The sequence below is a fragment of the Zootermopsis nevadensis genome, unplaced genomic scaffold (assembly GCF_977971745.1).
Source record: "Zootermopsis nevadensis isolate Lab colony 2312 unplaced genomic scaffold, Znev_1.0 Znev_ptg000007l, whole genome shotgun sequence".
Classification (NCBI taxonomy): Eukaryota; Metazoa; Arthropoda; class Insecta; order Blattodea; family Termopsidae; genus Zootermopsis; species Zootermopsis nevadensis.
The window spans coordinates 10,974,581-10,999,546 of NW_028259139.1; the positions used below are offsets into that span (position 1 = coordinate 10,974,581).

Genomic DNA, 24,966 nt, shown 5'->3' on the forward strand with positions numbered 1-24,966 from the left:
TATTCTATTAATACCTCCATATAAGCCATTAAGCAGACTTTTCAAGTACTCAATAACTGATCATTGTGCGAAGCTTTTACGTCATTTATGTCATGAAAGCATGTGAATGTCATAACAAATTAAAGTATTTTAAGCTTTATCGTTTGCGAGGTAGTACTTCGTGTGCAGCGCCATTAGGTAGACAATAGTAACAATCATCATTCTTAAATACACAACTCGCCCGCTATGTTTACTGTTTGTAACCACAAGCAAGAAGAATCAAGATGGCCAATTTGCGTTTTGAGCGATTGTAGGTCTTATCCGGTTTATGACTGGGGATTGCTTAAATTTATTGTGTAACATTTTATTCCTTTTATGTGAGTAGTACAATGATAATAAGTAATGTACAGTTTATGTGTGTGACGTGGGATGGGATTTTGAAAATGAGCAGTGTTTAATTAATATTGACGTGGTCGTGTATTTGTATGAAAACAATGTGCTATTTTGCTTATAAATATACGATGTTGCAAATGAATGCCGTTATTTTTATATGAAAATGTAGTTCAAACACTGAAGTTGTCGTTTTTGTTCCCAGAATATTTGCCTGCGAAGAACTTGCACGTAGAAACGTTTAGAATTTTGGATTATGAAAGGCATTCCTGTAAGATATATCAGGGACACATCTACTTCAAGAGCAATTTACCCATCATCGAAGCAGAGTTGGTATATTACTCTTATTATCAGCTGTAAAGCATTGCTTTGTGTGGGAATTTTCCTGGCATATGATCTGCTGAAAGTTGCCAATGTTGTTCTGCTTGTTTGCCTTCTCAAATTGGTGTAAGTATATTTTCAAAACAAAATAGTTATTTCGTGTTTTTGGTGCCTTGTTCTCAAGCAGAACTATACATGCTGTTTATATTAATTTTTTGTGAATATTTATATTCTCATGCACCTTAAAACTATTTTTCCATACATAGATATATCTTTATTACTTTCCATGGATCCATATGTTAGCCAGATGACAGTAAGATGTGGAATAAAATACCTGTTGCTTTGAAAAAAGTATGCATTGTTTTCTGTGTATTGGTGTTTACAAATGTTGTGTGTTATTAAACTGAACTGGAACAGGATTTGAGTACTTTTGTAAGTAATGAGAAACAAACTTCAAACATGGACCCTTTCTTCTTTTTGCTATGATGACTGAAGTTATGTTCAGTAATTATCTCAGTTTGCACATATTAAACATATGCTGTTCTAGCTGCCGTTTTGTGTTAGGATAATAATCATATGAATTCATTAACATGTGAATGCTGGAAGTATGGTTTTACAGAGGTAGATGTACGTTGAAATTTGTCCAAGATCAGTTGATTGCATTTGTCTTTGAGGTGGTGGGTTTCTGGGATGTAGCATCTTGTATTTTGGTGGCTATTGACTGATGTTTCAAAGGAGCTCACTGCCTTCGTAAGCACCATAATGAGATTTGTCTGACAGCCAGATTTTCCAACACTTTTTGAACTCTATTTTTAGTCTCTCTGTCATTCACACATGCACACACACAATATATATATATATATAATATATGCCCTACATGTAGAAAGAACTGGAAGAATGTGCTCGTGGTGAGATTTTAAAGATCATTTATAAAACCTTTTAAAAGCCAATCACTGTGCTTACCCTGGTTGTGTTCTCTCTGCTGTGTTAATCTGCTCAGACACTTGGGAATTGTATAGGATTTATTTTAATATTCAGCTTATGGACAATATATGCACATAACACTGTAATTGCTATTTGCTTTTCTGCCTTTCTCTTCATTCTGTCTCACTGTAAATAGCCATGTTGGTAAAAAAAACAGATGAGCTGTCAACTTATTTTATGAAGCAGTTTAAAAGTTTTCTTCTCTGTTGATAACACTGTGAATGAATATCAGTGAAATTGAAAGCTGATTATGGATACATAATCATATAATTTCCTTTTAGTAAAGGAAATTTTGATCTTTCTTGTATCATATGTGTTTAATGCAACTACTGAATACTTGAGTTTCCTAATTATGTGATTCATATTTCTGTTTGTTTTCCTTCTACTCAGTATGTACAAATCAGGATAAAGGAGCTTGTGAAAGGGAGTTGATTCAATTTTATTTGAAGCTGTGTTGAAAAGGTCTCAGTGCATTTAAAGAATGGAATGACGATTCATGCTAATTGAGTTTAAAATGATGAGTGCCTGTTTTAGTATCTTTGATCCAGTTGAAGGTATCACTTTATCTAACAAGACAAGGTACATTTAAGCTATGTGTAATTATAGATAGTTTTGAACATTAATAAAATGTGAATTACATATATTATTTTCCCAAAACATTTAATTTAAACTTTGATGTCAGTCAGTTTAATTTTTTTAATACTATTCTTAAATTGTGAATTTAGTAAGCAGTTCTTTACTGGTGTGATGTTCTTCTGGCTTTTGACACTGCGTAGATTTGTATGTAGATGGCAATATTTTTTTGAGAAACAAACTGTGTCCATCATCAGCCCTGAAGATGGAAACAGTATGTTTTTTTGAAACATTGGTATTTACTGATGAATATACACAGCATCAAAACCCGAAACAGGAGCATCGTCATCCTCGCCATTGTGAGGACCTCATAACTCGCACAGTTCTTTATAATTTTTATTCATTTAATCTTTGATGGCAACTCTGGCAATATGAACCAAATGTAAGTTTGATGGTTTTTTTCATATTGTGTGACATTTGGCCAAGTAGTAGTAATTAAACACAGAATTAATGGTCTGTCATATTCATGTTTAAGTCTGATTTTTCCCAGGAAACTCTGTTTCCAAATAAGAACTTTGACCCACCTATGTCAACCTTAACAAAACTATTAAATTCATCATTTTGTATGGTCAGTTACTTCATGTCTTAGAATATATGTAATTGTTTTGATCACTGACCTAGTACTGATATTGAATCAGCTCTCTTTCTTTGCTTGTAGGTTGTGAAGGGAGCTAAGGATCAGGCAGGTTTACTGTACCATGAGTTCCAGACAGAAACGATCTAATGGTGGTTATGGTCTTCGCAGAAAAGTAGCAAAAAAAAGGTTGGATGAAGATTTTGAGTACTACTTTTCTAAAATTGGTTCACATTTGGATGCACCTACTACAAAACCAATAAAGGAACAGAGAGAAAACAAGGTTCATACACATTTAGTTACAGTGACTGAATTGGTAGACCCAAGTGAGGGGTCAGATATGAAGATTAATGGGTCTCCAGAGAAAAGAACTCGTGGCAGACCCAGAAAAATCCACCCAAACCAAAGTCAAGAGCATTATTTTACAGATTCTGCTCTCAGACTTGTGGATTTAAAAGAGAAAGGAGCCAAAAAGCTCAGAGCTGAATATTTGAATGAAACAGAAACATCAAAAGCTGTTGGTGAGATTTACTCAAAAAGTGAGCCTCTTATGACAGTGGCCTGTGAAGAGGAAGTTGGGAATGTTGACTGTATAGTTAAGCGAATTAAATTGGAGACAGTGCTGGCAGGGGACGATATGACAGGTCTGCAGGAAGAAGAAGTGGGTTCTCTTCCCGAAGGAGAGAAGGAGAACTTGCCTGAGGATGGGGTTCATCTTGATCCAGAGTCTGATGCCGAGGAAGGGCTGGGCTTGCGAATAGCTGTAAATGTGCATGCCGACATTGACGACGAAGCCATGTTTGAGGAAGAACATGATGGGTTGGTGAAAGATACAGCTATGCTGAAAATGAAACGTAAATATAAGAAAGGTTGTCTTAGTCAAGATGCAATTCAGAAACTGAGTCAGTTAAGTCCTGATGATAAGATTGAGTGTAATGAGTGCCACAAACTTTTAAAGCCATCTTCATTCCGGCAGCACCTGCGAACTCACACTGGAGAGAAGCCTTTTGGTTGTGAAGTTTGTGAGGCGAGATTCACACGCAAGGGTGATGTGGAACGCCATGTACGCATTGTGCACAATAAGCAGAAACCATTTAAGTGTTGTCGTTGCCAGCGAGCTTTTGGGGATAAGAAGAATCTCCGGTGGCATCTTATGAATCATGATAAGAAGCTGTTTTATGTGTGTGAGGTGTGTGGTTTCAAATTTGGGAAGCGTGAATACTGGGAAAATCATGTAAGGTTTATCCATCCAATCCCAGGTGGTCTGGAACTTGATGAAAATAATATCGAAAGAATAGATGACGAAGAGGAGACTGAAGATCGTTTGAGAACCTTGACCAAAACTTTACTTGGTGAAGACGAATTAGCAGTGGATGATCCGGGCGAGGAGTGTGCTGTGGCAGCAGCTGCCATAAATTCAATCCAGTCAAAGGAACACGCAACAGATGATGCAGTCAGTCCAGAGGTTACATTGCCATATGTCAATCATGTATCAAGACAGGAAGGAATAAAATTCATCAATGTTAAAAACTTAAATTTATCTAGTTTGGTAAAAATGGGGCAACCAAAAACAAACAGAAACCTTGAGCAATACACTCAAGTGGTTAATCAAAATCAGGGAAGGGGAATTGAAGCAGTAGTGATTCAGTTTGATGGGTCTGATTCAGAATGCAGTGCTTTACAGTCTATTCAGCATACACAGCCAAGTTTTCAGCAACAGTTGGCCCCCAATCTAATTCACGTTGTAAATTCTCAAGATATGTTGGAAATTGTAGAAGCAGAGGAGTCGCAGGATCAGGAGTCAATTGTTATTGAGACACAGGACTTTGCCGAGGCCACTCTGAACAAGCCAGGGACTACAGAAGTGATGGAAGAACAAGTAGTAGAGGTGTCTGGAGGAGGGCCAAGTACCATAGAAGTGGACAGTAGCCCTGTTCATTATGTTAATGAAGCAGATATCGAGCCTTCCAAAGTGATTAGCATAATGCTAACTGAGAATGGAGATGCTGGTGGTGATAACAGTTCTGTGCAGACGCTGATAGAAGCATTGCTTGTTGCAGCAAAAGATGGTCAAAGTAATGGCACTCAGTCTACATGAACCTCAGTTGATGTATCGATGATTTAAGCAATGATAAATAAGCAGTTATTTCTGTGTATATAATTATAAATTTTATCAAAAATATCCATCTACCATTGAAAATAGTGTCATAAGTATATTAAGATGCTAGTATATGCTGTAAGTGTAACTTAACAGTTGACCTCTTGCATATACAGTGTGAATTTATTACATGATAAGTTGTCTTTCAGGTTACATCATTTTTGTGTGTGAAATTCGTTTTTTCTTTGTTGATAGACAAATATGTGAAACAAGTTATGATGTGTGTATGTGTATATATCTTCTTCTATGACTCTCCGGTCTGTATTTGGTCCATGGCCTCCTCAATTCTCCTCTTCCATTCAGTCCTCTGTTAGGTCTGTCTGTCCGAGGCTTTGATCGAGGTCTCGAAACATATTCCTTTTTACGGTGCAAGGTTGTTAGCCTTGCGACCAACCCCCAACCTGGAGGACCAGGGTACCTGTCTTAGTCTGACCTCTCCCCCTCAACCAATCTGGCTAGGGAGGCCCTACCAGTAGCTATGCTACTGCCAGCATAGCTCTTGGGATCACTGAGGTACTCAAGTCCCACCACCACAACAAGGTGCAGGTACCATTAAGTGGGGTGTGTATATATATACACACACACACACACACACACACACACATACATACATATAAAACAGGGATATGCAAACTGAAGATGAGAGTCAGGATTACAGACACCTTTATGGGCTTCATTTTTTACATTAGTAGTTGGCTAGAGGTGCAGAAAATATTCAAATTTCCTTGTACATAAATTTCATTCAGTATTTTGTTTATGACCAGATCAGAGTCATTCTTGTGAAACTAATAGAGTGCTCAGCTGGGCAGTTCCCAACTTTTATGGAACCTGTCCTCTAACACGAAGCTATTTAGACATTTGCAAAATTGGCTCTCACAAGATATTGGTATATATGTATGATCTATAGCTCTTGCATTGACTGAATTCAGTGAAGTCTTCACAGGCTATTAGCCGCATCAAGTGGGTGTAAAAAACTGACATTTTGAGAGCTGTCTCAGCCCTTGTCATCAGCGACCTCATTATCATATCCTGGGTGATGATCAAGACAGCTCTCAAAACATGTTTTTTTTACTGCTACCTGACATGTCTGATTGTCCATGAAGACTTGATGGAATTATTACATACATTATATTAATATACGTAGATTCTGAGACTGCGTGGACTGGACTTTGCATGGCCCTTATGTAAAGTAATAATTAGCATTGTCATTGATGATACTATTGAAAGATTTGTAATAAATTGTGCTTTGTACCACCATCTGTTTTATTCTCTTTCTTTTCTGTGTACTGAAAATTGTATTATTCTGTTCTGTAGGGGACTGTAATTGCAAAAGCTACAAATGCCCTGTTGTCTCTTTAGAGTAGTCATTTAATTTAAATTGTTGTATAATTGTTAATGATGCTACATTGAACTTTGTAAATATTATGGTAGTGTTGTATATAGATTGTAAATTAAGTAGAATTTTATTTGCAGTTAAGGAACATAAAACAAGTATTTGTTGATTTTACTGATATTGCATCCTGTTGACATACTTAGTGGCTGATACTGTTAATATACTCCCATCATTTCTTCAGTGCACTGGATCAGATAATGATGGGTTATTTTGCATTTAAGAAAGATACATATTCAGGATTCCATACACATGAAATAATCATTTGGTTCAGGAAGATAATAAACAAAACATTTATTCCATTACATTACATTACATAAAGTTTTTAAATACTTTGTTACTTGTGAAAATTAAATCATGTGCCATAAAAGATGCATTTTATATTTTCTTTTTGTCAAGGTTTGTGTGAAATAATATGGTGTTTTATAGGTTGAAGAGCAGGTGAGAAAGGATTAAGCTTATGGATGTCATATGCACACAGGCATAACATGAACATTAAATTTGTAACCATCCTTATCCACTGGATACCTTAGGCTTTTTCCAGGTTGTGAAAAATTGTCCCCAAACATCATCTAGTGCCAAGGTTAAGAATTTGTGAAGCATCATATACATACCCCCTGTATGTTATCATTACTTTTGGTATTTCAAGTATATAGGGGTAGCAGTAGCACAGTTTCACACATTCTTTAGCTCAGCAGTTGATGGAGGCAAATGATCAGTTCATAATTCTGGCCGCTTTACTCAGGGTACTCACTTGATACAAGGCTGGGTGGGCCACAGTACATATGGTTAAAAAATCTGTCCCCTGCCAGAAATCAGATGTCATTCATTAAACCTATAAATAGCTCTGAGTTGTCCAAGTTTCCACAGTACTTTTTAAAGAGTGGTTAGCTTCATATTAAAAACTTACTTTGTATTCAGAATATGTGGTATGTACACCGTTGGTGGTCTGGTAAGTAGTCATGTCTGTTTCTTCTGCTTTCACCTTAACCTTCTTTTTTCAAAATTAATATTTCCTTTGTTGGCTCACAAGGCATATTTATATCAGGATTTAGTACTTACAAAGACTCTTATATAAGAATAGGTTGTGTCTATGACTGTCAGTTATACATAATGGAATCAGTAATGTTAAAGGATTCTTGGGCTTATGGTTTGCATTATTGACCATAAATCCACTGCCTTCTGTCTGGCTGAGAGTTGTCATTACCTAGAGTTTCTTTTTCCAGTGTGTGTGTAGGTTTTTAAGGTTATTACTGCCACACTTGAAAGTTTATTTATTACTTAGGGTAAAAATGAAAACCTATAGACATTCAACCAGTCCCCAGTTTAATGTCCTTTTAAATAAATTGGCCTACTGGTCCTGAAATAAACCCCTGAGTTACTCAGTATTTCATACTTAGGTGATATTAAGATACTAATGTGTTGTATTTTCCAGTATTTATCAGTTACCTTGACTGATATCAGATGCTTGGAGATAAGTAATTTGCTATCAACATTTTTTTTTTAAAGATATGTGAATCTGTACTGCTGGTTATTCTGGAAGACAATTTATGAGGGTGAATATTGAAGTAAATCTTACGGATGAAGTTATGATGATGCGAAATGGATCAACATCTCTCAAGATCATATCCAGTGGCAATCCTAGTACATACAGTATTTGAGAGAAACTAAAAGGATTCTTTGAAAGACTGTTATCATATGAATTTATAGAAAGACCATAATATTATAGTATTCATTTTGAACAATCCTAATCTCCATTTTCATTAATAAATTATCTCCTGAAAACTTATGTATGAAATTAATGCACCCCAGACTTAGAATTAAAATAAGTAGGCAGAGATATAACTTGCTTGAATAAGTGTGGTATACTTAATTTTCTTCCGTCTTAAATTTCCAGAGCTGGTGGCATATTTGTGTATGTGCAAAAGCCATTGTCTGTCGGTCATCCTTTAATTCAAGCGCAATGGTTTCATGTGATTCAGTTCTCTCTTTTGAGGACAGTGCAGAGTGTATTGTGGTTCTATGGTTTGAGTTTGTGTGGGCCTTTCCGTACCATTCTCATCACTCAGCACTATGATTTTGCCATCATCACTGGTATTGGAGCTTTGTTTTCTGGTAGGTATTCTATATCAAGTAAGATGGTAATAACTCTGAATGAGTATAGGCCAGACTGAATCATTCTATAACATGAGTTCCAGACTCTGTTATGTTTAGAGGTTTTTAGATTTATGTATCGTTACACCATGTAATATTGGTAGATACCAGTGTATTGGAGGAACATGTTTCTTCCATCTTCAGTGTTCAGGATTGAACCCTTGAATTGTAATGGTCAAAAAAACATATCTTAAGTCACACTGCTGTAAAAACTTTGGTTCTTATTTTGGAGGGTTGGTTGAAAATGTATTCATTTAGCAGATTTTCCCTTCCACTACTATTTTGAGGTAAATTCACTAAAATCAGTAATGTAGATGAGATTTCAGGTTCTCATGGTGGCAATTATGAAGATGACTGTCGTTTGGGATGTTGCGCTATGTAGCCTGGTGGAAGTTTATTTATGTTTAAGAGGTACAAGGAGTTTGTGAATTGGCTGGAGTTGGGAACTGTAGGAAAAGTGGAGTTAGGTTAGGTTAGGTTGTACATGTAGATATCACTAGTTTAATTATTTAAAGTCCATTGGTACCTACATGTATCACCTACTTTTACAGTCTGTTACAGATTTTGCTCACAGAGTGTGTTTATTATAGGTTTTGTATGAGTCTCAGAATAAGCTTTGATTATTCCTTAAACAGCTTAAACCAGTTAATCTTTGTAGTAATGAAGTGTTGTGTTTTCTTTGTGGTAGAGACTGGGTCTTTAAGGAATACTTACACCAGCTTTGGCTTCAGGGGGTTAAAGGGTTAAACCTGCTAATTGACAGGGTGAACTGTATTTCAGGAGTGGGTGTTCCAGCAGTGTATCGTGGCACAATGTTATTTCTAGGTGCCATATTGTCGCTGCTATTTATTGATCATGATGAGGGACAGCAACATCCAGGAGATAATCATTTGTTTTCGAACATAAGCTCCTGGTTAGGGTTTGCAGACCACAAGGTAATGTGATACTTTGACATTTGTGAAGTATGTCCATGGTTGTGATTCTATCTGTACTTGTAGGTGGGTATCAACATTTTCCAGGAATGTACTGCTTCCGTATTCAAGGCTGTTTTTATACTTAGGCAGTCAAACGAAACATTGGAGGAATAAACCACTAACTAACTAACTAACTAGATGGCTTACCGAACCCGAAGGTTCATCACCGAATTAACCAAAGCCCTCCACCGGACCCTGTCCTGGGCCAACAAAATCCAGTTTCCTTCAACTCCTATCTCCCATAGATCCCGCCTGAGATTATCCTCCCATCTACGTCTAGGTCTCCCCAGCGGTCTCTTCCCTTCAGGTTTCCCAACCAGTACCCGGTGCACACCTCTTGTCCCATCCATGCGCGCTACATGTCCCGCCCATCTCACTCTTCTCGACTTAATCACCCTCACAATACTGGGGGAGCAGTACAGATTTTTAAGCTCGTCATTGTGCAGTTTTCTCCACGCCCCATCGTCTTCCCTCTTAGGCCCAAATATCCTCCTCAACACCCGATTCTCAAACACCTGCAATCTGTGTTCCTCCCTCTGAGTGAGAGACCATGTTTCGCACCCATACAAAACAACAGGCAAGATTATTGTTTTGTATACTTTAATTTTCAGGTTCTTAGAAATCAGACGGGAAGACAAAATATTTTGGACTGAGAAGTAGCAAGCATTTCCGGAATTTAGTCTCCTCCTAACTTCCTCACAAGTATCATTTTGATTTGTTATTGTTGTTCCCAAATATTTGAACTTTGTAACCCTTTCAAAGGATTTATTAGCTACCCTAAGATAATTTTGCCCGCCTGTCTTCTGATGACGAGATACTAACATGTACTTAGTTTTTTTCTGAATTTACTTCCAGCCCCACTTGTCTACCAGCCTCTAGTAAAACTTCTGCGTTCCTCTTTATTGTATTTATATCGTCCCCCAATAAATTAACATCATCAGCATATGCCAATAGCTGATGTGTCCCGTTCAATTGCAAACCCTCCTGCCTACCTTGGACCTTCCTGATGGCGTATTCTAGCGCAAAGTTAAAGAGCAAGGGAGACAAAGCATCTCCTTGTTTTAGACCGTTCTTGATGAGGAATGTCTCAGATACATATTTACCTACTCGAATTTTGCTGCAGGTTTCATTTAAGCACATTTTTATTAGACCCACTAGCTTCTTTGGTATACCAAATTCAATAAGAATATTATATAGCACTTCTCTCTTCACAGAGTCATAGGCTTTTTTGAAATCTATAAATAACTGATGTACAGTCCCACCGAACTCCCATTTTTTCTCTAGTATCTGACGAATGCAAAAGATCTGATCAATCGTTGATCTGTTTCGTCTGAACCCACACTGATGATCCCCAATAGTTTCATTCGCATATGGGGTTAATCTTGCCAAAAGAATGTTGGATAGAATTTTGTATGAGGTTGATAGCAGCGATATTCCTCGGTAATTACCACACTCAGTCTTGTCCCCCTTCTTATAAATAGGAATAATTATGGATTCCTTCCATTGATGTGGCATCTCTTCCTTATCCCAAATTAACTGAATAAGCTTATGGATCCTCATATGCAACCCTTTGCCACCTGCTTTAATTAATTCGGCCGGAATCTGATCAATTCCTGGAGATTTATAACTTTTCAACTTCCCAATGGCTAGTTCCACTTCATCTAAGCTAGGTTCTGGCACCAACAGTTCAGCTGTATGCATTTTAATCTGTCTAATATCACCAGTATTATGAACATTTAAGAGCTCGCTAAAGAAATTTTTCCACCTATTCACAATTTTTATTGGATCTGCAAGCAAATTGCCACTATCATCCTTTACCAAATTAGTCTGGGGTTGATATCCTTTCTTAAAGTTATTAATGCCTCTGTACAGGTCTCTGATGTTTTTTTCCTTATTATTTGTCTCAAGTTCAGCAATTTTGCCCTTCAGGTATTCCCTTTTCTTAGTCCTAAAGGTTCTACTAGCCTCACGTCTCACGTTACATAGATTATCCGCATTTGTTTTGTTTGGGTTCTGCAACCATTGAAATTTTGTTTGCTTCCTTCGATTTATTAATTTTGAACATTCTTCATCAAACCACGGTTTATTTTGCTTTCTCCTGTAGTATCCTAGTTTCTCTTTTGCTGAAATTTTGATGCAGTTTCTGACATTTTCCCACTCCCTGTTGATGTCCACACTTTCATTATCCTCATTTGTCTCTAAAATTTGAAACCTATTCGAAATTTCAACTTGATATTGTTCCTTTGCCTCTCCCTCACTTAATTTTTTCAAATCAAATCTTTCTGTGTCAAAATTTTGTTTAGTTCGTCTACTTACTGAAAGCCGCTCCCTCACTTTTGCTACCACCAGATAATGATCAGTGTCGCAATCTGCTCCTCTGAATGATCTCACATCAATTACATTTGTCTGCCTTCTCTTATCTACTAAAACATGATCTATTTGATTGTGTGTTCTGCCATCTGGGGAAGTCCAAGTGTATTTATGAACATCACGGTGTGGAAATTTTGTACTTTTTACAATTAAATCTTTTGACGTAGCGAAGGTCACTGCTCTGACGCCATTATCATTACTAAGTGCATGGAGACTCTCGCTGCCTATTGTGGGTTTGAAGACATCCTCCCTCCCAATTTTTGCATTGAAATCTCCTAGCAGAATTTTCATGTGATACTTGCCAAATGTATCAAATACTGATTCCAATTCTTCATAAAAGCTATCCTTGATATCATCGCTTTTGTCTTCAGTTGGGGCATGAACATTAAGGACAATGATGTCGCACCAACGTCCTTCCAAAATTACGTAAGACAACCTGTCACTAACAAATTCTACTCTCTTAACTGCTGCCCTAATTCTGCTATGAACAAAAAAACCCGTCCCTAGCTGATGATTGTCATTCCCCTTTCCATAGAAAAATGTAAAATTGTCCACTGGGATCGTGCCCTCCCCCTCCCATCGCACTTCCTGCACTGCCACTAAGTCTAACTTATAATTCCCTAATTCCCTACACACTGATTTCAGTGCCCCAGCCCTATAGAGGCTCCTAATGTTCCAGGTACCAAATCTCATGTCCTTTTTCAATTGCCGTGGTCGTGCCAAAGAGTCCGTCCTGATCCGAGGCTTGGTTGATTTTTTCGTAACACATATTTTTTTTAAAGGTGAAAGGTTGTTAGCCCTACACCCAACCCCCAACCTGGAGGACCAGGGTATCACTCTTAGTCTAGCGCCTCTCCTTAGACCTGTCCGGCTTGGGTGACCCTACCATGAGCCGAAGCTCAGGCCGGCATAGCCCTAAGGGTCATTTGAGCACGCAAGCCTCCTCACCCGGCAGATTGCCTTCGACAAGGTGGTGATACCTTCGAGAAGGAATAAACCACTGCATTCATAATGAAAATTAATCCGACCTGTTTGACACAAAACTGATGAATTATAGTCACGTGATCAAACACAGGTCACATCACCAGAATTGCCAGTTTGCAAATTTGACTGTCAGACCTGATGTATTATCTTTGTTTTTAGTTTGGAGTGATGTTGCTGTTTGTGTTACTCCTTGTTCAAGTTGGGGTTAACGCTGTTGGGAAGCGTATTGCAGCGGATATTGGTGGTGTAAAGAAGCTGCATTCACTTGTCACACTTATTGAAGGCATATATCTCTTTCCATGGATGGTTGTATTACTTGTAACACAGGTTAGAGTAGATATTAAAGTGTATTATATTCATTGTAAAAATAAGTTTACTGTATATAATTGGAAATAGTGACACAAATTGAGCCATGATAATAGAGTTATACTTGTATACTGAATACTTCCATTAGCTGAGGTATATTTGATATCTGAGACATTTCAGAAGCTGTCTCTACTTCTGTGATTGTTTTGTGTTTTCTTCTCATTGTACTGACATTTTTATTGCTTTTATTTCTAATATTAGTGGCAGCAGTTGGGATTTAATCTGAAACTCTTTATGTATGAAACCTATTTACCAATCATCAGAAGAATTTTGCATTCATTTCTGACCATTGCCACTAATACTGAAAATATTTGAAATAAAAACAAAAACCCCCGTTGGTCTAGTAGGTAGCATACAAGTTTGGTATTATTAGAATTTTAGGTTTGGTCTTGACTGCTGCCACCTATGTTAAAAGTTAAAAGAAATGTAAAGTTAGATGAAAAAACAAAATAAATTTGGCACTACAACTATAACCGCTCATCAAAAGATAGTACCTCCTTCCAAAACATGTTTAATAAATTATAATTCAGGCAGTGATCTATGTAGTTTTATGCAATAGCTATTGCATGTTAATAGATGATGTCTGTAATAGAACATATTGTGTTTCAGTTGTTTATATAGTTACTAATTTAACTTTTGTCCTTGTACAGGTAAAAGAAAATATCTCTGTTGTATCATTTATTATTCTCCTTGTAACAGTTGCTACACTGATGTTTGTGGTCAGTTATTATGTGGATAGTGTATGCATTCAAAGGTAAGTTGAACATTTTCTTTCTCTGTAACAGATGTTGACTATTGGCAATTATGTTTATGCATACAATTTATGAATCTGTTTTGTTTATTCTTCAGCCTGTTTTCATTGGCTGTATAGGTTTTTCTAACTTCAACTGTGACTCAAAATTTTTACTGTGGTGTATGACTGAAATATGCAATAGAAGTTCCGTTTTTAGCAATATTTTTCATGGTCACTGGTGTTACTTGATGATCTTATGGTAAGATAGTGATGTTTCTTGTATGTGATTTTAGATTCAAAATCAGTCATGTCTGTTGCTAATATTTTTTGTGGCCTGCCTCCATGAGAACCTCAAATCTCACAAAATTAATTTTTCCATAGGCTTGAGGTTCCTCGAGTAGCAAGAATTGGGTCAATTTCATTGTTTTTATTTGCCCTGCTTGCTGCATTGTTGTGGCAGTCAATGTTCTTAACCAGTGGTAATCAAGATGATGTTCAAACTACAACTGTTGTAGAGGAACATTTGTTGTCAGCTGGAAGTCTTCTTGCATGTGGGTTGTTCATATTAGGTAAGCTGAATGATGAGTATGTTAATATGCTTGAATATATAACAAGGAACCAAAGCAAGTACATTTTCCTTTTCCAAATACCCATACCAACTCTGGTGCATAAACTGTCTCCCGTCTATTTGACACTAAAGGTTATTTTGTTAACATTTGGGGATTGCTGTGTTTGGGTTGTTGCGCCGTGTAGTCTGGTGGATGTTAAAATTTTTTAACTCCCACTACAAAAGAATATAATTTACAAAAACCTTCATGTTTTTATTTGATACATTCAGTTTAAATTGTGTATGTTACAGTGGGAATTAAAACTGTGTGAAATATGCAGAAATATATATGAATATGTTGTAATTAGAATTTTCATACTACTAATTTCTCTAACTTGTATTGATTGTTTTTATGTGTTTAAAATAGTAGTGTGATTGAATATCTGATATATCTTGTTGGTTATGTTTTATGTCTTGAAATCCACTGAGGCACACAAAATCATAAAGAACATTTTTAATTGAGGCAGTGGTCATCTGGGTTTTGACACTAAGTAGGTAACTTTCATATGGAGGTAGTATGTTTCTGCAACAGTCTAGAACACTACATAGTGTAACAAACCAGAAGACAACAACCTGAACCCAATTGCTGTGAAACGCCCAAATTAGCTCAAAAGACTTTAAACAGTGCTGTTACGTTTGAATCGGCGCGTATTTTCACCGAATATTTGACTTCATTAATATCGACTCGGATTTTAATTCTGTGGCCTTGTTATCGACTCCATGTAGAAGGACATTCGATAGTGGATGAGCGATATTGATATGGTGACCGGTATTTTCGTTTCGTGGATGAGGTGATGAAATTATTTTACGCATTTTAAACGGAAGAAAATAATAATAGGCAGCGGAGTTGAGTTTTTCGGTTGCAAATAACCAGCTCGCGATTGGAAACAAAATGTAATATGAAAAACTTTCAATTGCCCCAGCGCGGCGGCTCTTTTGAAATCGTACACAAGAGATATATGGAGTTTATTTAACGGCACTTTTTCCGTTTCTCAGACTATATAGCGTCGAATGGGAGGATGATAGTGAATAATGAATTGGAAAGGATGTGGAAGGAAGCAGAGATTTCTGGAGTTTAAACTTAGTGGAAATACGTTTTAGAATTCTGGAGCAGTGAGGTTAGTGTTTTGTCATAAATGTGACTATAACATTCCAAGTATTACTCACGAAATGATGAACCGATAATATGACTGGCATAAAATTTAGGCCAAGTTAGATGGTTTTTGATTCTGAGTTAATCATAACAATAATTTAATTTTGTTACAGACTAAACCAAACCAATTAGGTATTGTAAGATGAATTAAGACATTTATTGTTGTCTTGTTGTAGAACCCAATATCGTAATTGTTATTGTTTTTCAACCAAACATCTTTAACATTAATTTTTCTTGTTTGCTAAATATTTAACTCTTCATAATGTCCTTGTTTTAGGTTATGCAGGAATATTAAGTGAAGTCTGTAAATTTATACCACATCAACATGGTTAAAGAATAGACTGTGGCTTGGATACCCCAGCATGATATATTAGCAAAGCTTTTATTCCAGTGATTTTCCTCATTTTGTTTGATGTTTTAGGTGGGGTCAGCTTAGCTTAGGGGACACAAGCCATCTTTTGCATCTGTATCTCCCAGATAATGTATTCTGTATCACTGAAATTGGTAGTATGAAGTACTTCACCGTTTCTTTTAACAGCCTCTTTAGGCCTCACATCAACTACAAAGGGTGGAGCAAGAGGTTCATTCATAGGCTATTCTGCTAGTGGTCTGCCTTTATACAACTTTACCAGCAGTGCACTGCACCAAACATCGCAATCAATTTTAATGCAAGCCAGTTCATTCCTCAAGCAGATACTGACTGATCATAACAGCAGACGCATATTCTACTTCCTGTGTTTGAATCTGAGTAAGTTTGATTGTTGAACTTAATGTGAAATTTGTACAATTGTGAATTACTTTGTTTCCTATAACTTCATTCAGATTTAATTCCTATTAAAATTTATGTTCATATTGTGTCATTTCCATTCTACCTCATGTTATGGAAACTTGCAAATCAGTTGAAAATATTCATTCCTGTTCAACATCATTCAGAAATTTAATTTATCATGTGTTTGAATATGTAAAGAATTTAACTTCCATTACAATTGCTGCTGCAGAAACATACTGATATTGTTTCTTGAACGCACTAGCTATTACTGTTTCCTTTTTATCTGTGTAATTATTATACAAGTATGGAATTTATGGTTGATAACACAACAAAGAAGTAAATCTTAAAATTGTTAATTATTTAATAATATATCTTCACATTAATAATAGTAATAATAAGATCCTCCGAACTTTGGATTTGGTTTCGAGCATTCCGATAATTTTCTCTTTTTTTCAGGTTTTACTGTAATTGAGTTTCTATATGGAATTTGGACTAATAGCCTTGGTCTGATATCTGATGGTTTTCACATGCTCTTTGATTGTTCTGCGTTAATAATGGGGCTTCTTGCCTCAGTCATGGCTCGGTGGAAGCCATCCAAAACTTTTTCTTATGGGTAAGACTTCTGAAAATAAATAACAAGTCTGTACTGTATTGTGTTTATTGTGTTGTTATACTTCTTTCTTTGAATAAAGAATTATTCCAGTTGCATGCAGAATTGTGTAGAAGTGGATTTTAAAAATAGTGTAAAAACATGGAGATTGTATTTACTGTATCAAGATATTTGTAAATATTTTAATCATACATTATAAAATATGGTTTATGTGATGATTATCATTAAGTGATGTGAAATTTAAACATAAGGACACACTTGAAGATAACACAATATTATACTAAATGATCCAAGCTTGCTGTTTAAATCAAGTCAGAAATGTATAATTTTCTGATTGCATTATTTTCTTTGATGGCTATGTGAATTTTGAATTTACATTTTGCTGCAGTTGAACAGAAGATGTGTAATTTATATTGTGTCAAAACTACAATATGTTGAAGACTGTTTTGTTATGGAAGAATACTTGATGAGATCAAAGATTTTGAAAATATGAGAAGAAAGTGAGGATTTAAAATAGGTAGGTTTTGCTGTTATATCAAATACTGGAAGAGAAGGAGCTCAGAAAAGTCCTGATGTGACATAAGTTGTAATTGACAGAAACTTTTGATATACTGGTAGTTTCTCCATTTTTCCATTTAACCCTTTGAAGCTAAAGCTCATATTTAAGAATTTAGTCCATACTGCAGGGAAAACATAAATCTTCACATAAAATTTGAGGTTTTCACTTCATTCACGGTCTGGCTCCTATAAACCTAACCCCACCCACCCAATTGGCATATTCATTGCCCTGATGACGGAGGCAGTATGACCTCTGAAACGTTGGTAAATATCGACCAGACTACACAGCGCAGCAACCCAGAAGACATAAATCTTCACTATTATAAAGATCAACTGGTTAATAATGTTTAAGGAAATAATATGTGTTTACAGTGAGAATCAAACAAAACCCATATATATGAACTGCAAGATTTGTTGACTCTTAAGGCAGGTGGGGCATGGGCTGTAACGTCAATTCATGTTCACTATCATCCTCTCATTCGACACAGTATAGTCTGAGATACTGAAATTGTCATTAAATAAACTATAAATAAAAATAAGATGGGAATAAAAGATTAGGAAAGATGTCACAGGAGGAAAGAAGACCATGGGAAGAATTTGAGGAAGACAAACAGGTGGAGAAGCTTGGTGTCAGATGACCCGTTTGAAGTTGAAATGTGTTAGGAAGAAGAAGGAAGAGAATGGAGTTATTAATTTTGCTTAGTAAAGAATAAAATCATACCAGTTCTAGTAGTTGCTTGGGCTAGGGCTACTCGGATATTGAGGCTTCTAGCTTGATTTCTGCTTCTCTACTTTTTGTCTGTACTATCCTGTATTGGTGTAGGCCTTACAGTAGTATGGTCCTTCATTCAAGAATTCTTACTACTTGTCATAATAAGGAATTGGAGACCTCAACAATACAGAGGCCAAATATGAAATTTATCCGTGATACTAAGAAGAAAGGATAAAACTAGGCAATATTTGTACATGAAACTTTCACTTACAGATATGATGTGTGTTTATATAAAGATGTGTACAAGATCTGGCATATTGTTTTGCATTTGTTTTCTTTTCATAGGTACAGTCAAGTGGAAGATTTGTCTGGTTTTGTTAATGGTCTTTTCTTGATGGTCATCTCATTATTTGTCTTTTCTGAAGCTGTAAGTCGTCTATTAGATCCTCCCCATGTCAATACACAAAGACTGTTGGTTGTATCAGTCACTGGTCTGTGTGTCAATCTAGTCGGCATTCTTGCATTTAGGTGAGTACCATATTTTATAGACTATAAGAAGCAATGGAGTGTTAGATAAATACAGATTTGATTTGATAAAAGAACCTGCTTAACCTTTTGACTGTAAAATGCATGCAGGTGTTAGGCCGTATCTTCCAGGAGGAAAAGTCCATCTTATACTAAGGAAGTATGATAGTTAACATTTATTTAATAGAATTGTCTAACTATAAGATGAGATCTTTTTACTTCTAATATAATTCAAGACTAAGGGTCTTCTTGTATGAGCAGATGAAGATGTATATATTGCTGTATGCTCTCTGTGGCAGTTCCATTTGTTACAGTTTCCTTATTTTTATGGAAATGTGGTAAAAATAAACTTTTTTTTGCATATTTTTAAATCTCCCTGTGGCTAATGTTGGGTACAAAATATAAATCTTCTTTTTCTCTTCTAGCTTTCTGTTGGTTTGGTTAGGAGATAAAAATGCCGTTAAACATTTCCTTGTGTGTATGTCTTGGCACTGTGTCCAAATGTTGCACTGGAACAGTTTTTGTGTTTCTAGAATACACCGGTTAAATTTTTTTTCTTACTGCTTTCCTCCAACATTCAACAACAAAGTAACTTAACTTTATGGAGTAGAATTCTTTCCAAGAAGCTAATGCCACTCAGAGTAAAGAAATTAACATTTAAGTGATGTATTAATCTCACATATTTTTATCAGCCTGTGGCCAATATTTCGGCTTAATCATATGTATTTTTGCTGCAACACAGTGATAGCAATAACATTTTCTATTTCGTCAATGTAGATCCTTGTTAAAGTGATGCAAAATTTAGTTAAATGTCCAAAGAATTATCCATGATATATTTTTAGGATTTTTAAGTACCAGGGACAACTTTTCCTTTACCTATAAACAATTTTCTATTTTTAATTTTTTTTAAAGAAAATGGGTGGCAGTACTTTGAGGTTATTTGTTTGAAAATTTATCGTATTTTGGAGAAAAAGTGCTGGTACTTTATACTGGTGCCTGGTACCACAAGAAAGCACTGACTTCATTTTCTTATGTTTTTAGACATTCAGGTGTGGTTGGTAGTGGTAATAAAAGGTGATAATGTCAGTGTTACCATCAACGTATTCAGGCATTTTGAATTTAGTTCCTATTTCAGACACAGTCATTTTCATGGACCCCATCACAACCATAACCATGCACATGGCCACATTTATTCAGGGGAGACTCATGGTCATTCACATAATTCAAATATGGAAGGTAAGTTTCTTCTTCAGTAAAATATTTTTATTATCCATCTATACACAACAATTTCACTGTATGCATTACTGAGTTTTTGGACTTTGTCATCTGGTATTCTAAAAAACAATGTTTCAAAAAAATGAATCTGTTTCATCCTCAGGTGTAGGGAATTTCACCTAGTTTTGTGTTTAATTCACCTGTGATGACATGTGAAATTGTTGTGTATTATGGGTGGATAATAATATTTTATGTAAATTTTACATGACATTCCTGTTTAATCTTCTCGTATAGTACTTTGAGTTTGTTTATAGGACATGTAATGTAGATCTAGTTACAATGATCAGTTATTACAAATCACACGTATCAGATACTCAATGTTATATTTATGAAACACTTTGTATAGTGTTATGACTGCTTAAAATTGAGAAATGTTGCTTCATGTATCAAAATTGCACTGTGAACACAAAACTACGTGGATTCACACACTTTGTCAGTCATGTGTATGTTGATTTGCAGGTGTTTTTCTTCATATCATGGCTGATACACTGGGTAGTGTTGGAGTTATTATATCATCAATTCTGATTGAACATTTTGGATGGTACATAGCAGATCCAATATGCTCTATATTTATTGCTGTCCTGATATTTGTGAGTGTGTTACCACTTCTAAAGAATGCAGCACTTGTTTTGTTGCTGAGAACACCTGTGAGAGTGCAGAATCAGCTTCCTACAGCTCTTAGCAAGGTTAGTGTTATTTATTTATATCTTACTTAACAGCTTCACTTATTATACTGATTAACTGAGGTTAAAAATGTTCCTCTAAATATATTTGTATTTTCAAAAGTTAACTAGTATTAGTTAGAATTTTGCAGTTATGAATTATTATCCTTGTTTTTAAATTTGTAACAGCAAATTGAGTAGCGTCTCACTAGATGGAACAAGTGTTCAGTAGTTTCCTGACAGGTCCTACCTCTGGTGGATTTTATTTATACTTCTTTGTCTTTGTTCATTGCAGTGTTTACATATTACACTGTCATTTGTTGTGTTTTTGCAAGTTGATCTGAATACAGATGAGATTTGCACAGTGTAGTATTTGATTTATATTATTTTCAGGGTAATGATGATATTAAGGCTTGTTTACTGGTCTGCAGCTTGTCAACTGGTTTTGTAGTTACCCAACTAAAAGGCTGTGCCATGTTTGTTTTTCTGAACTTTTTTTTTTCCATCAACTTTTACTGTGCTGTCAAATGTTCTCCAAGGTTCTGTTCTGGGAGTTTTGTTGTTTCATACATACATTAATGATCTGTGTAATAAAATTTATTTCGTAATTTTATTCTCTATGCTGATGTTAACACATATTTTTCACCATATTCCCTCGATTGATGACTGCCTGCTTTTGCAGACAGATTGATAATGCTTTACAGCAGCCTACTCAATTTGAGACTTGAATATGCTTCTTTTGCTCAGAATCCTCTTACCAGCATGCTTAAAATTATCCAGAGAAATTTGCTACAATGTGTTAAACAGACATTTTTAAAAATCACACTGCATACAATTATAACTGTGTCTAGTAAAACTTAAATTTACATACTTCATATGAGAGATGGTATTATTTTGAGGTATTTCTGCGGAACATTTGTAACATTTTTTTACCGCCATTTGCTTTAAAAAACTTCTGGGGTATTATTGATGACTTTCTTCTGGGATGTTGCACCATGTCGTCTGGTAGAAGTTTACTGCTGTTTCAGACATTCTTGCTGCTTCCATCATCAAGGCAAACTTATTGTCCTGTTGATGGAGGCAGCAGGGACCTCTGAAATTCCAGTAAACTTCTACCAGACTACATGGCACAACATCTCAGAAGACAGTCATCTTTGGGCCAGTAATTTAATTGAGGGACAAAATTAATTGAGTCAGCTGTACTTCATGTGTATAATGTACCAGCAACCATGGCAATTTTTGTGCAAAACTTTATACACGACAGTATGCTCACTCACTTGTTTGTTTATAGGTAACTGCCATAGAAGGTGTAGTAGGAATTCGCCAGCCACATTTTTGGCAACACTCATCAGACATGATCATTGGGACCATACATGTACAAGCTTTGCCAGAAGCCAGTGAACAGAAAATTATTCAGGAGGTATATGCAAATGTTTACACAATACAATATAAAGATCTAGTGTTAGGGTAAATAGCAAAAACCTTTTCATTGGGTGTACAAATGAAAATATGGTGAAATTAAGAGCAGATTCTTTATAGGAAATACATGCTACCATTCATTTCGGAATAATTTTATGTTCCGAATTATCCTCCTCTCCCCCACCAAATAAAGATTATGTATAGAACGATATCTTTTTATTCATTGATTTTTGATATGTTTTGAATGTGAGGGTGTTTGAGAACAGAATAAGAATACTTGAATCTGTGGGAGATAATGGAAAATGGGATGGTTTCTTTGGACATGCAGCGCACATATGGGGAGGTAGATCAAAGAGTAATGTGTTATATATTCTGTAAAGGTTGATCTGTTAAATTTTTCAAGGAATTGTAATGCATAACATAATTCTGTAGTGTTTGCCAGGATTTGGCTGGATCTCTAGCCAAGATAACCATGGTAACCAACATGTAAAATGCCTGTCATGTTTGTAAAATTTTAACCAAAACTGGAATGTGTTAACCAATTCAAGAAAAACTTTCCTTATTTAAAATTTCATTAAAATATGTGCAGCTATTAATAAGTCCTTTCATTTGTGCTGACAAATGAACAAAGCATTTTCAGTAATATGACCTTCACAAAAGTGTGAACATGGCCAGAAAGTTATGTAAGTGAAGACTGGAATAAACATATTTTGTGCATATACATACACTCAACTTTATGATACTACATGTTTCATGAGCTGTTCACCATATGTTCATACGCCACCTAGTGCAAGAGTAGAAAAGGTTGTAAACACTGATGTGATTCATACACAGCTGAAATATTTTTCTTCACCAGAAATTTAAGGGTTAGTATTGTCCTTTGTATTGTCTTTATTAGATGTTTCACCAGATACTTATGTTATTTCAGGTTATTGGAGTCTTTAAAGAGATTGGTTTCTACCAGTTCAGTGTCCAGGTGGAAAAAGAACAGTATTTCACACACTTGGCAGGACTGAGTTCACAGCTGAAGGCAGATTTTGCTTTTTCTGGTGAAGGTAGGGATTCTTTGATCTTGGTTAAGGCCATTTAATGTCTTTATGTTGTAAGAAATTATTTAGAATAAACGTGTTTGCTATCTTTCATTGTTTGTGTAAGTAATATTAGAAACCTATCATTCCAACAATTCCTTTATTGCGGAACTACACTATATATTTCCACTATATATAATCTTAATCTATTTCCTATGTATTCCATCACCATTAATTACAGGTATACACACTTTATTTATTTATAGTCTATTTAACAATGCTTAGAGTATCTAGACTGTATATCCTCAGATGAGATGATGACAGTAATGAATTGGAAAGGATTTGGACGGAAGCGATTGTGGCCTAATTTGAGATATTATCCTGGCATTTGCCTGAAGAGACTGAGGAAAACCACGAAAAAGCTCAGTCAGGGTAGCCAGTCTCATGGTTGAGATTTGAACCTCAGATCACCTGAACATGGAGTAGGGGAGCAAACCACTCCACTTTGATGTTCTGTACCACTTTATTAAATTACCGTTTTTAGATGCACGAAGAACTAAAGGGTTGTCATGGAATGTGTCAATGTAGATTGAATCAAGGATATTTGGCTGTTGATATCATTGCTGTAGCCATGCAAGGCAATGATAATACTGTAAATGGGTCATGAAAGCTCCCATGTGTTAGTTTTGATGAATCAGTGGTTTCTCCCCTTTCCATTTGGAGATGTGTTCCTTATGAGTATGCAACTGGTGAAGCTAGAGGTCTGGAGCTAGAAATGTGGTAGACACAAACACAGAATTGTCACATTTTAAATTGCTCACCTAAGCAATTATTAGTCTGGTCTTTTGTCATGCAACAATTTACAAAACATTTTGAATTAAAATCTGAAAGCTATTGCTATTTGCCTGGTTTCTGAAGTAGTTTGTCTTTTTTTGGGTGTATATCTGCAGAGTAAAACTGAAATTGAAGTAGGCTGGTGTTCTTCAGAGAAATTTTATTAAATCCACACAATTTTGTCATGATTTACTGATTATGCTTACTATAGTGTAATTCACTTTGAAGTACTTCACAGTATGGGGAGGGTTGTGTTCCTGGAGATAAAGACAGTCACAAACTTATCATTAATCAACAACAGTCTTTAAGGTTAATTAAGAGGGTATGGTAGTAATTATTCTTGGCAGTAACATATAAGATAGGAACTGATTATATTCTTATGTAGCATTGTTATCTTATTACTCTGGTTCAGTGATATCAAGTGCAGGCTCCAGTCATTTTAGTGAAAAATAAATAATTACAGATAACCTGATTATTGGAGGTGTCAGGTCTCATCTAATCTTGGAAGTTTCTCTTCTGCATATATGTGTTAGAACACGTGTCATAATTTATTGAAAGCTGAATGTTGCCACTGAGAATCTTTTATTGGTATATATGGCTACAGCAAATGTATGTTTCAGAATTGCTTAATGATATATGCGACTAATGTGGGTTTGTAAAGTGCATCCATTAACAAAATTAAACACAGATGTCACTTCCTGGCTGTTTGTAGGAACTGCATGACTCACTCCCAAGGGCTACAAGATTTTTCTCTATGTGACTGAGGTATCATTACATAAAAACATTAAAATCAACTTACCTATA

At 35.7% G+C, this 24,966-nt stretch overlaps 1 protein-coding gene across 6 annotated transcripts; it reads left to right on the forward strand.

The window, feature by feature from the left end:
- Positions 1-24: 24 nt before the first annotated feature.
- On the forward strand, positions 25-23,442 carry LOC110834426 (proton-coupled zinc antiporter SLC30A5). Of its 6 annotated transcripts, none has more exons than XM_087344262.1 (14): positions 25-356; positions 575-816; positions 8,327-8,544; positions 9,364-9,518; positions 13,071-13,238; positions 13,928-14,031; positions 14,392-14,579; positions 16,309-16,518; positions 16,996-17,152; positions 18,765-18,947; positions 20,068-20,180; positions 20,679-20,905; positions 22,173-22,301; positions 23,229-23,442. In XM_087344262.1, exons 2-14 carry the CDS (start codon positions 626-628, stop codon positions 23,388-23,390), a joined length of 2,205 nt encoding a protein of 734 aa, XP_087200388.1. In that variant the 5' UTR covers positions 25-356; positions 575-625; the 3' UTR covers positions 23,391-23,442. The 6 variants fall into 6 exon arrangements, with proteins under 6 accessions (XP_087200388.1, XP_087200389.1, XP_087200390.1 ...); XM_087344263.1 differs by having other exon boundaries at positions 25-289; XM_087344264.1 differs by having other exon boundaries at positions 27-356; positions 20,080-20,180.
- The last annotated feature ends 1,524 nt before the right edge of the window (positions 23,443-24,966 follow it).